The sequence below is a fragment of the Camelus bactrianus genome, chromosome 6 (genome assembly GCF_048773025.1).
Source record: "Camelus bactrianus isolate YW-2024 breed Bactrian camel chromosome 6, ASM4877302v1, whole genome shotgun sequence".
Taxonomy (NCBI): Eukaryota; Metazoa; Chordata; class Mammalia; order Artiodactyla; family Camelidae; genus Camelus; species Camelus bactrianus.
In genome coordinates, this window is record NC_133544.1 from 32781502 (window position 1) to 32794838 (window position 13337).

The window sequence follows — 13337 nt, forward strand, 5'->3', positions numbered from 1 at the left end:
GGGGAAGAACCCATCCCCCGATGGCTGAGCGCACGCACTCCGTAGCCACCATCTCATCTGTAATTTCTATTGTAACCAACATGAGAGCGCGAGACAGCGAGACACAGAGACAGCAGCCAGCCGCCCCTCATATGCAGAGCTGATGGCTGAAATGGCACTTACTGTTGATGAGAAAAAATCATTCCTTAGGTTGGGCGAAACCTCCAAGTTCCCGGCTGCACCTCCACCTCCCGGGGACGCGGCGGCCCCTCCCCCGCCCGGCGCCGCTCCATTCACTGGTTCAGCATCTTCCGCAGGCCGCCCTCCCGCCGGCTCCCGTGGGCACGGCTCGCCCGCCGCCGCAGAGCAGTGCCCATGGGCAAGGAAGAGACTTGCTTCTGTGCTAACTGCAATTTTTTAATCTCAGTTTTCTCCCTTCCAATAAACAAATATCTCTAGCTCTTGCCTCTCTGACACGACACACACACACGTCTTTGTTCTGACGCTACAGGACTGCAATGCTGGAGAAAGAAAGTCCCAGTGTTATCTTGGCTATGGGTTATTTATGAAGTGCTATAAACCCAGGGAAGAAACATTTAGATTTGGGGCACGGAAAAGAAGATTTCTGTTCTTGTCAAATTAAATGTCTCTGTTTCAGGTTTAAAAGCAATGGTGAAATCTGAAGTCCCTAAGTCCAACAGGAGTGCCTTCCTCCTTTCCTCCCAAAGAAGAAATTTCCCCGGGAGGTTTTCTGCCCCACCTTTTTAGACCTGTGCATCCTGGCTTAGGAGGGGCAGAGAGTTCACTTGGTCCATTCCTTAGCTTTTTTTTTTTTTCCAGAAAAAATTCTATCTTGTAGTACAAATGGAGTTCAAGACTTTGTAGAGGAAGAAATTTTGCAGTTTCCCTTGCTAGCTCCTCCTAGGGTTTACCATAATGTATCTGAGAATTCCTCCAAAAAGGAAAAAAAAAAAGAATATTCCTCCACATCCCTAAATACTGTTCTCTATGTGATCCTGAGTGGCTCTGCTTAGCAGTGCACCCTCGGTTTGTGTCCAAGCCCCTTTTAGGCTCAGTCTCAGCCTTATTTGAAGACTTGATGATACTGGTCATTTCTCATGGGCCCTTAAAGCCCAATGTTTAGTCATTATTACATCTCCACCTTGAAACACAGCAAGCACATTTTAGACCAGTGAAATTAGGAATACAGATTTGGAAATAGTTCTCCCCAAATGCAGCATCTGACCAGCTTGGGTCCACATGCTTGGCTGTCCCTGGTGACCCCAAGGCACAGTACATGGGACCTGCCTGATGCTGGACACCAGGCTATTGACTGCTCACTGCCCTGTGATGGCTGCTGTCTTTTTGGGGAAGCTCCTCGACCCTTGGGAAGGCACTTCTGCAGGGCTCGGGGACAGCAGTCATCTGCTCCAGAGGTAGACTGATGGGGCTAATGAGAAGGAAAAAGGAAAGTAGGGAGGCCGACCTCACATTTAGCTCTCCCTATGCTAAAAACCTGTAAGTCCTTCCAGTCCTACTGGATCAGGCAAGCTGCTAAGACCAGAACAAGTCAACTCTATGACTAGCAGCATTGTTTGGTCTTCCAGAATAACCTTGAGAAAATACAGATAAAGGAAGAGCAATGAAAAACGTATCAGTTTAAAAAGGCACATATCTCCCTGCTCATTCTTCAAGGGATGGAAAAACAATCTTAACACATGGTTGCCATGGTAATAACTGCTGAGTGTAAATGACAACATTTTAATTGCTACTCTTGTAAAGCAGGTGGGCTTTTCATATTGGTAGGTAAAATGTGAAAATTACACTTGGTTAAAAAGTTTTTTCATAGACTTGATCCTTCTGATAGCGAGAGAGCTATCTAGTCTAAAGAGGAAGGGACCATATGGTAGTATGTCCGAGTACATCCTTCCTTCATAACGTCAGCTTAAGGATGCCAAGTCCATCAATGATGCTACCCTCAAAAAGAAATTAGTAGAAAGGTAGTAACAATCATGACTTTTTTTTTTTTTAAGGAAAAAAAGCTCCCATATTCCTTTTTCCACAATTAACATTTAGAAAATACACATTAAAAAAAAATAAATCACTGATGATGCCAACCCCAACAGATGCCAGTGTAAATGCTCTGAGGTATCTTTCCACTGAGCTGTCTTGTGTTTCAGGCACTGAAAGCTGTGACTAGATCATTCTCACAGGCTGCTACAAAGAGTCTTTAAAAAAGGGCCCCCCAACCCCATGTCCCTGAAGAGGCTCTGCCAAGACAAACAACCAGACAGAGTCACTCACTGAGGACACAGGGCCCCTGTGTCATGGGGCACAGCAGAGGCTGTGATGAATGAAATGGGGAGGGGATTTGGGGAAACAAAAGGATATGGATTTTTAAGGAGTTCAACTATTGTGATTTTGAAATCAAGAGTAGGTGAGATTATGTGTTGAGCTGAGGCTTTCTTTGGCATCAGTCCCATTGAAGGGACGATGACCAGGGAACCTCTTTGCAGAGCTGTGGTCTGTGCTGAAACAAGTCAACTTCGCATCCTTTGGCCCATCACCCATCACCCTGGGTCTAAACTATTCTTCTTAATAGATAACTTAGCTTTCTCTAAAACCCAGACTCACACATATCGGTAGTTCTGCAAAACGACTTCTGTGACTTAGCCATCTCTCCTGCATTCAGGTTTCTCTGGGTCACTTTTCAAAGATACTATCTAAGAAAATATGGGGAAGAGAAAGAGCCAACAGCTACAATGAAAAAAATTAACTTTTCATTTAATCTGTCCATAAGCATAGTAGGATACACTTAATATTTGTCATCAAATCAGACTGGGTTCCAGAATAATCACACCATTCCCAAAAAACATACAGCGCTCCAAATGGGCTTTCTGTTGAAGAAATTAATAGCGTGTTTTATAAGAGTTCAGATGACATAAATCTAAGAAGCTGCCCAAGGGCCCATGAGAAATGCTAAAAGCTCCTGTGGCAATTCAATGGAGAGCAAGTTCTGTGAATTTTAATGCCAACATGAGGGACTGTGTGACCTTATGCGAGGAAGTCAGCATTAAGACTGACATAGGCACCCCAACCCCCTCGATTATTTGGTTATTTTAGGAGATGTGTCCTTTAGATTCTTTGCTTTAAGGCTTTTAGAGAAGCTGGAAAACATTTTACAAGCAGAGGGAAAGCAGTGCTTTGGGTCCTAGCACCACCGCCACCCATCACACAGCCACACCGCACTGGAGGCCAACAGCGCATGTGCAGGGACACAGCCATAGCTATCCCGGTGCTCTTTCATCCAGGACCTTGTACAGTTTAACAAGCAAACAGGCTCGCAGAGGCCACAAGACTTGGTCATGGTAAGTGGCAAATCCACCATGTCACCTCACCCTGCTGCTGGCTCTAGCTGTGTCCCCTGGGCCAGCACCATTGGCAACACCTGGCACTCTAATGTTAGAAATGCACATTCTTGGCCCCACCCAGACCCACGGAATCAGCAGCTCGGCGGGGGGGGGGGGGGGGGTCGGGTCCAGCCATTCATGTTCTCATGAGCTTTCCAGGGAGTCCGATGCATGTTTGAGAACCACTGCTCTAGAGTAGACAGTAAAGACTATATTGAGTTCTAGGTTTTAGAAAATTCTAATAACCACTTTGAAAAAGTCTCAAAGCTGCCAAGTGCTCTTCTGATGCATGGTACAGGGGGACAGAAAGACCCTGGCTCCGGCCCAGCCTGTGCAGAGCTTCTTCTGCCCCTGGCTCAGTTATTTACCCTCTCTGAACTGCCACATCCTTCTCTGTGAAATGGAGAATACTGATCTTGTAGAGTTGTTGCAAGAATGAGATGAAATAATACAGAAAAATAAACAACACTGGTTTCTTCCCCTATCTACCTCATAATGGAGCCTACTGCCTGAAATGATCAGTAAACTTAATGTGCATTTAAGTAACCCTGTCCTCCATGTTTTAACAATTCTTTAAAATTTACCTCTATATTGCTGACAATGAACCCAAAACAATAGGCCTTTTTCCATTTTTTTTTCCCTTCCAGTGAATTAAACCTGATTTACTGAGATCTTGGACTTCTGAACACCATTCCCAGCCTTGAAGTTAAAGGCTTGTAGTTAAAATCTTGAAGTCATGAAGCTCAGTACCTGTACAGGGTATTCCTCCAAATCTTACCATTTTTAAAGAGAGATGCTGTCCCTGCCACAGGAGTGAAGCAGCACAATACTGTGAGCAGGACAGAGTGGTTAAATGGTGTCTAGAATTCTTTGGCCAAATGAGGCCATTAGTGTATCCTGCAGGGCTGCAGGTTCTGGTCGGTGTGGTTCAAATTCTGCAGACTGTGCCCCCCTGCTTTCCCGATGGTGATGTGATCAGCGTCAGAGATTAGACGAGGAACTGATTCTACAGGAGGCCAATTTATGGTAGGTCCAAGTTTGCTGCCTCAAACCACAGATTCACCGGAAGTATAAACTCAACTGGGATTTTCCTTGACTGTCTGCCATCTGTCTCAGCCTGGCCTTTGCTTTAAGGTAAAATAAATTATTCCCTCACTATTCCCTCAGCTTTGAAGGGATTAGGGTCTCAATATGATCTACTCATTTCAAGGTAACAAACTAGACGGATCTGGGGTAGCAGGGAGGCAATACAACTGTCTGAGTTCAAGTCCTGGTTGCCTCATGTGCTGGTAATGCAACTGTGGGCAAGTTACTTAACTTCAGTGCCTTGGTTTCCTCATCTGTAAAAATGGGATAATGCTACCTACCTTTCCGAATTACAATGATTAAGTGAAATCATACATAAAAAGCACATTGTTAAGAACATAGCCAGTGGCCAATATATTTGCTATTATTTCAACTCCTTATTTTGCCAGCTACTCCTTCCAAAAAGACCGCTGAAATTTCACCTGCTTTTTTTTTTTCCCCTCTTTCCCACCAAGGAATTGGCTAAAGACAGGTAGCCAGAGAGGAGGGAGGAAAGCAAATAGCCTGTTAAACTGAAGTGACATCACCAAAGCACAAATGATTAAGAATGAATCAGCACTCAGGTCTTCAGGAAGCATCATGTACATCCTGCTCCCAAATGACCTAAGAACAGGCATGATGTCCTTATCCCCTTGGCCAGTGCCCGGTGCCCAAGAAGACTTAGAAGACAAAGACAGTGATGACAAAGACACATCAGACACAATTTACCCAACAGAAATGATCACATTCATACATACTGGAACATTCGTTCATTTCAACAGATATCTGAAGCACTGTTCTAAGTGCTAGAAATAAGATAGACTCTGGTCTCACAGAGGAAAGACCTCTCACTATTAGACATAACCGAGGGAATCCTCTTTCACTCAACCAGTGTGCTACTTAGGGTCTTAGGGAAAGACAATGATAATAACCACTGGATAAATGCTGGCTCCCATATGCTGGTCGTGGGCCAAACGCAAGACATGTGTTACACATCCTCAGACATAAGTGGTGCTGTTAGACACAGTTTGCAAATTTTGAAACTGAGGCTTAGAAAGGATAAATCACTCCTTAAGTTTCCACGGTAAGTGGTAAAGTCAGGACTGGCTCAAAATCTGTGCTCTTAATCCTTACTTGGGTCACCACCATGGATTTCCATAGACTCTTTTTTTCAACTGGCAGTAAAGAGATTTTAAATTCAGCCCAGCTGAGGCTGCCAGCAAAGTCACCCTAATATTAGTCTTCAACAGACCCTTCACAGCTGAAAAACCATGAACGACTTAGACTTTGTTTAGGAGGCCATGTCTTGAGTTGAGATTTAAGCTCTTCTAAGACTCAGCCCCAACCTACCTTTCTAAAAGCTTCATCTCCTGCACTTGAGCCAATGAAGCTTCTTGTAACAAGTTTTCTATACTGCTCTACCCTGTACCTTTTTGCTTACAACGTACATTTCTCCTTCTCGGCCACCCGTTGCACTTGAGTCCTAACCCCTAATTTAGGACCATCTGGGAACACCTCTCTTCTATGAGGCTCTTCCCAATCCCCACCCCCACTGCAGGAAGATGAGCTCTGAAGCCATTTGGCTTTACAGCTGCTCAGATGCCTGTTCCCATTAATAAAACTGACTCATCTTACTTCCTGTCTGTAATTCTCATAGCACTTATCCTGGTGCCTCTGCTGACTGAATCAGGTTCGCTTAATGCTTACAGTCAACAGCGAGGTAAAAAGAGACACCAAATTATTGAGAGTATTTTATTTTCAGTATTCCCCAGTTCATTTACCTTACAGGTTTCTCCTGTGCAGTCCACATATCATAAGTGTTCAAAACAGCTGAGCATTATTATGTAAAAGACTCACTCGGCCAGTGGAAACAAAGCCGCATGAATGGCCCGAAAGCCAAGTGACTGCTCTTTGTGTACCAGGTTACAACTGACAAATACTTTGGTCGGGGTCTGTCTTTGGACAGAGGATTTGAACACAGGACATTTCAAAGCTTTGAGTAGCTTTGTCATCATTTCATGAAGAGAGATAAAATGATCAGTCTTGTTCCTGATATGCACTAGAGAGCTTTGATTTATAGTCACAGCCCTGCCTCCCTGGTCCACACCTGAGGACCAGATGCCCACTGGGGACCGGGCACACCTAGCACACACCTCCAGAGAAGCTGGGACTTGGGTGTGCCAAGCCCCTGTGGGTGGGGGCAGGGGGCGGTCAGGGACCTCCAGAAGCAGCATCTGGAAATCAGGCCTGTGCCCTTGACCTGCTTGCACTTGCCACACACAAGCAGAAACAGACAGGCCTGGTTTCATCTGGGGGACACGGGAATCTAAGGCAGTATTAGAATTTCTAAATAATACCCCTTCAGGGGGGAGGCTATAGCTCAGTGGTAGACTGCGTGCTTAGCATGCATGAGGTCCTGGGTTCAAGCCCCAGCACCTCTGTTAAAATAAATTAATAAACAAACCTAATTACCCCCCCCACACAAAAAAAAACCCCAAAATAATAAATAATACCTCTTCAAGGACCAACTCTCATTAAACCTAGTCTAACTCATGTGAAATCTTCAGTTTAAAGAAAAAAATATTAAAGTGAAACGTATTAAAATATAATCTTCCTATTGTGTTGAAATAAGAATTTCCACTCTTTTGTACCAAACCTTGCCTCTCTCTACCTGTACGTTTGTAAAAGCGCCGGATTACCCCCTAGGAAGACTGGGCTGTTTTGAGATCTGTATCCAGGGAGCAGGAATCGATGGTTAGGCCATTTCTTACCTGGATCCAATGACGTCAAAAAGGTGCTGCCAACGGTCATTGATTTTGTGCAGCTTGTCATCAATCTCAGCTGCTCTTGTCTTGTTGCTGGCCTTGATGAGACGGTCACCCATTTGCTTTAACTGTAGCTTGTTTTCAGTGAACAAATTTATTTCCTCCATGCAGTCCTGGCAGAGGCACCAAAACACAAAGATGGAATCACCACCCAAAATTCGTCTCTTTGCCAGCTATATACACACAGTTGTGCCTCCTGAAATTTTTCAAAAAATAAAAACACTTCTCACACCCATTAGTGCAGCTCCCCAGTGAGCAGCTAAAGACTCAAATGATGCTCACTGAGTGCACGTGCAATATAGCAGGCAGTAGTTACTTTCTTAATTCAAAAGCCCTGGTTTCCCTCACAGGTTTCCTCTGATCTAACCTACTTGGGAGCCAAGGACTAGTGAGTATAACTAATTGAACCGAATAGATCAGCAAGAATTTTCCTGAGTTTTAACTGGGTGACATTTTGGGGGACTGTGGGAAGAATGTTCTTTCTTCCTTTCCCTGTGGGATGCCCACTTAGAATGACCCACATTTCCTGTCTCATTGGAAATGTACCTACAACATTGTACAGTTCTGAGCCTGGGAGTGAGGAGGGCAGAAAATACCATGGTAGTCGTAACTGCACTCATCTGGGGACCCCAGCTTACCTTCTGTAGCTTTTCAATCATTTCTTCAATGCTAATGTCTGCTGTCTGCAGAACTTTGTTTTCCATCTGCACCAGCCACGCACACAACTCTTTATTTTTTTCATTAAACACAATCCATGAATTGAGTCTGTCTTCTATCTCCTGTTTGCGTAGAGCCACCTGGAAATGAAAATACATTTGGCAGCTGAGTACATGCAGGAAGGAAAGTTTTTCTCTTCCCTTTACCCCCATCAAAAGGACTAAGAAGTCATTCATTTTAATCAGTGGTCCTGTAAACATTGTGATGTTTCTGCCTTTTAAATCCCTAGGGTTCAACTTCAGCAGAAGTGTCTTACACCTTGATGAATGGCATAAAAAGCAACAACAGCAAAATTGTACCTGAAGTATAACTGACAAAAGGATTCGGTTTTATCCAATATATATCTATTATTATTGAGTTATATTAAAAACTAGAAACAGGAAAGAATATATTACACAGCATACAAATTTCTTCTGTTCCTTATTCTTTCAACATGTTTATTTACTGCTTGCTACATGCTAATTTATTACCTTTCTTAAAAATGATCAAGTCCTTATTCTTACTTAAAGCCAATGTTTTGCACATTTAATTTAAAAACTATCACCTGGATCACAATATAAATCTACCATCTGTAATTCATATAGACCATGAAAATTAAAGTCATTTAAATGTTTTAGTGGTATATTTTAAAAACAAAGCAAAATAAAATAAAACACAATACACATCACTCATTTAATCCACCTTTCCAATGTGCACAATGGCTTTGCATGGGAACCATGGAAATGGAACCAAACACTGGCCTGTAGTGAGCAGGCTGATTCCAAAATACTCAAGTGCTCCTTTATGCATTAGCAACCCCTAAGCTGACATCATCAAAGGGTCTTCCTCCTTACAGGGTTCAATTTATAACTTAAATAAATAGAAATTTAAAGAATGCAAATCACCCTTTCTAAATGTACAAAAGTATTCCCAGGTCTCAGAAATCCTTAGAATCTTAGAGATAGGAGTAGCTAAGAGTTCTTTCCGTCAAGTTTGAACATCCCACTTTGCAAATGGGGAAACCAAGGCTGAATTCCCAGAGATTTCTCTGCTATGTACAAAAAACCCCTCTGCTCTTTCCATAGTGAGGCAAAAATATCTTAATGTTTGTACATCCACCCAACCAAATAAGAAGGCTCAAAAAACTATCCCTAAAAAAAAGTGTTTTCCTATTCCTCAGAGCACCTACTTAGCTTTTAAAAATCCTGGCACTTTCCACGGCGTCATTCTGACTGGTTTCAAAATGGTAACGATTAGGAACACCTGGGCTCCAGTCTGCTTTTCAGGATACTTTCCACATATTCTAAGTATTTCCCTTCATACAAAATTTGAGTAAAAATTCTAAAAGGACTTTTAAAATTAAGGGTATATTGTGAACATTAAATACTAAGATAAAGAAGGGAAAACATTTTTATTTTACTAAAATGCATTCAAAAGTTTCTGAGTTTCAACTTTTAATACATCTCTTCTTAATTCACAAAAATGAAATTAACGAATTTATTTTCCTTAGAATTAAATGTTTTTAAAACAAGGCTCTGTTAGAACCTTTTAATTCCATCCTGATCCTGTCACAAACATACCCTAACCACAATCTAATTCTTAGTAAGCAGAAGTGATCCACTGAGATACTAAGTAGAGCAGCTAATCATTTCTTTTAGAGTTTTAAAAACCAGCTACTTGAAATAAACACTGGACCGCATGTGAATGCAAAGTTCTCGGATAAAATGCCCCCAAGTCTGGCACCAAGTACGACTCCCACTGTTCGTTGGGCCCAGAACAGATACTGCTCCAAGGCCAGACGAGACCTCTTTGCTGAAGTCCTGATTCTAAGACAGGGACTGGTACGTGTCATCTGTACCAGACGAGAGCAGAGTGCACACAGCTGCTCAAAACTGCAAACCTCCCCTCCCCCCAACTTAAGGTGATTTTTTAAAAAGCTCATTAAAAGTGTGCAAAGTTCCAGCACTGAGCACTGGAGTAACAAAGGGTCAAATCTGTTAAACAGTGTTGCTGCCTTCTAAAGGAACAGTGGCCGGCCAGGGCTCCAACTGAAAAGGGCCTCTGGTTCAATGAAATTAAGCTCCTTTCTACTTTGTCTGGCCTTCGGAGACATTTCAATAAACACCAGAACAGCCGTGCCCTGCAGTGAACTGACTTACTCTTAAGCAGAGGTCCTCCCATTGTCTGTGCAAATGCTCTATTTGCTCCTTCAAAACCATCACGTCTTCCACAAGAATGTGCCGGGTGAGGTCGGTCTTCATAGTGTGAAGTTCTTTCAAGTTCTGAGTCCAGTGAGCCAAAGACTTCTCTAGTTCCTGCATTTACACACAAGAAGGAAGGGGGGAGGAAAGAAAAAAAAGAAACCCTTCAACTCAGGCTGCTGTTGTTTCCAAACCTGTAGGCAAATCCTTTGATTGGACTCTGGGGGAGGGGAGGCCAGGAAAGGGGGCGGGACCTTCGCAATGAGAAACAGCCCAGGGCCGGCGTCTGCAGCTGTGGTTGGCCACCTCCTCTCAAAGGAAAACTCTTTTCTACCTTTATTTTCACTTTCTCAGGTGTTTCAGGCTTTTATAGAATTCATTCTGTTTTAAAGTCAAATAGGTCTTTATTTAGAGGAAAGTATTTTTGGAACCTAGTAATAATCTCTCACACACACAGGCATATTTTTAATCCTGAAACTGTGTTACGAAAATGTAGTGTAAAATGTGATTTGCCATGTTTAAAAATACCTAAGAAATGCATTGTTGCTGGGTGGTAATCATATAACAACAGCTTCTGTTCAAAGGAAACTGTTTCAGTTAACTTTCAAAAAGAATGAATATAATCAAAGAAAAAAATAAATTCTTTCCAAATGATTGCCAGAGATGGGTTAGCAGAACATTTCCTCTGACCCTGGAAATACTTTTTCTTTTTTTAATGAAGTATTTGTCAAATAAGTGTTTTGAATTCTAGGACTTAATTGAGATAATTACTTTCACGACAGAGAAGGTAAAATCAAACAGCCCAAACACTCAAGATTCTTACTGTGCTTCCAATTCTTTGTATGTTAGCACATTTTAAGGGTCTCTATTCATACCTGTCCACTGAAATCCGAAAGAAGAGACTATTTCCTTTATATCAGAAATAAGTCTGAGGGGTGGCAACAATAAAAATGTGCTAACTCTGATTGATTTTCAGAGTTCTAAAAGCTACACTGGCATGATTTCATAACTTGCCATCAAAGATTCACATTTAATAAGATGGTTCAGAGAAGTCTTTTTAAAGGTTGCATGGAGTTTAAGAAATACCATCTTTATCAGAAGAGAAATCATCACTCCAAATTTTTGTTTCCTAGTTTTAGCTTCACAAGTCAAGTAGCATGGATGAGAGCAGATTCTGCAGTGGAACACTTTTACCAGCTCCATAACATAAGGAGGGAAAGTCACAAGTGGACGTTTGCCACTCACTAACTCAAAACTAGAGATCAAAAGACTGAACTTCAAGCAGTGCTTCCCGCTCAGAGGTGCGGGCCGCAGGTGCCTGCCCAGAAGGGAGGCTTGTTTAAGGTATCCACTGCCAGGTTTAAATCAAGTTGGTTTGGATACTTGGATTCTTCCTACAATTAAAAGGATAATTAACAGGTGTAGAGCTTTTGAATTTGGATGTATTATGATTCTTAATAGATACTGCCAGGCTGTATCCTCAAAGGAAGGACTATCTTTCTCCACACACTGTTTAGTATTGAGTTTTATGTATTCTGGGGACAAGTTCAATATGTGTAATGATCCCTAGTTACTGTTTAGATTTGTATTTCTTTGATTACTAGACTGAAATGCTACCCACTCCTTCTCCCTGATGCTTCCCGCAGATATATTTAATTCCTAAGGACACTTTCAGATCTTAGACACAGGTAATTCCCCAGAGGAGCCTTCTCTGAGTCATTAGATGAGGCTGGGACCCCCGTTTCATGCTCTCACAGCCCCCTGGTCCCTTTTCCCTCTACCACTCACCATGCTTACAGTTATTCACACACATATGTATGTACTTAGTGGGACTCTGGTTAACATGTGTCTCTTCAATAGTCTAGACTGTCAGTTCCACACTGGCTGGGGCCATGACAACATTGCTTACCAATGTGTTGCCCACCCGGCATCTATCCAGAGGCCTGGTGTACAGTAAGTCCTCAGATACCAACACGGATGATTGAAAGGAAAGAATCTGGCAGTGTATCTCAAAAGCTTTAAAATGTTCATAAATATTAAGGAAAAAAGCAAGGAATCAAACAATACCTAGAGTGAGGGCTACTGTGGAAGTTTATTAAGGCTGATGCTCACTTATTTGTATAAACATTTCAAAAATCATGCTTCTGTTGGGGGGAGGGTATAGCTCAAGTGACAGAGCACATGCTTGGCATGCATGAGGTCCTGGGTTCAATCGCCAGTACCTCCTCTAAGACTAAATACTAAGTAAACCTAATTACCTCCTCCAACCAATAAATAAATAAATAACTAAATAAACTTTAAAAACAAACAAACAAACAAAAATCATGCTTCTGTTTTTAAGTCAAAATAGTTCAGGTCTGCTACCAAATTAATTGCAAAAGAGAACGTCAGTCAGATGTTTTCCCTTCTTAATTTAACTAGGAAAATTTTCTATATTGCAAAAGTACCTATAAAATTCCAGTTGTCCCTATAACACATGCTGTAAAACTTAAGAGTTGTTCAACTACATCAAGTGGTGCACTGCACAGGCCTTGAACAGACTCTAATACAGCACAACTGCCTTTAAGCTTTTGCCTGTGGACTCAATTACTGTTGGGATTGTCAAGTCCCATTTCTCTACTCTACCATTTGGGTAAAAAGAGGGCCAAAAAATGAATGTGCATGTATGTGAATACTGACCTGTAATATGCACAGAATATCTTTGGAAGAATACACAACACATTGGTAACACTGATTGTCTCTCTGGAGAGAAACTGATAGGAGAAAAAGTTTCATGGGTACCTTTTGCACCTTCTGAATTGTGAACCATGTGACTACATTACTTATTCAAAGATTATTTTATGAAGAGGTACAAACCTCCAGTTATAAAATAAGTAAGCTATAGGGATACAAATTATAGCATAAGGAATATGGTCAATAATATTGTAATAACTTTGGGGACAGATGGTTACTAGACTTATCATGGTGACCATTTCATAATATATGCAAATGTCAAGTTACTATGTAGCATACCTGAAACTAGCATTATGTTGTACATCAACTATATTTCAATAAAAAATCATTAAAAAAATAAAACTGTCCTAAGGACTCAATTGTTTGACAGGTTTTATGAACACAGATGCTCACTATAGCAATGACAAGAAAAGGTAGTATATAAAATA

At 41.8% G+C, this 13337-nt stretch overlaps 1 protein-coding gene across 13 annotated transcripts in view; it reads right to left on the minus strand.

Moving 5' to 3' along the window:
- SYNE2 (spectrin repeat containing nuclear envelope protein 2) overlaps positions 1 to 13337 on the minus strand; it is a 288295-nt gene that overhangs the window by 27479 nt on the left and 247479 nt on the right. For all 13 annotated transcript variants that reach the window (XM_074365411.1, XM_074365410.1, XM_074365419.1 and 10 more), the window contains 3 exons: positions 10135 to 10290; positions 7918 to 8076; positions 7226 to 7392 (listed from right to left, as the gene is read on the minus strand). In XM_074365411.1, coding sequence (XP_074221512.1) covers positions 7226 to 7392; positions 7918 to 8076; positions 10135 to 10290 — 482 coding nt within the window. The remainder of the gene's footprint in view (positions 1 to 7225; positions 7393 to 7917; positions 8077 to 10134; positions 10291 to 13337) is intronic.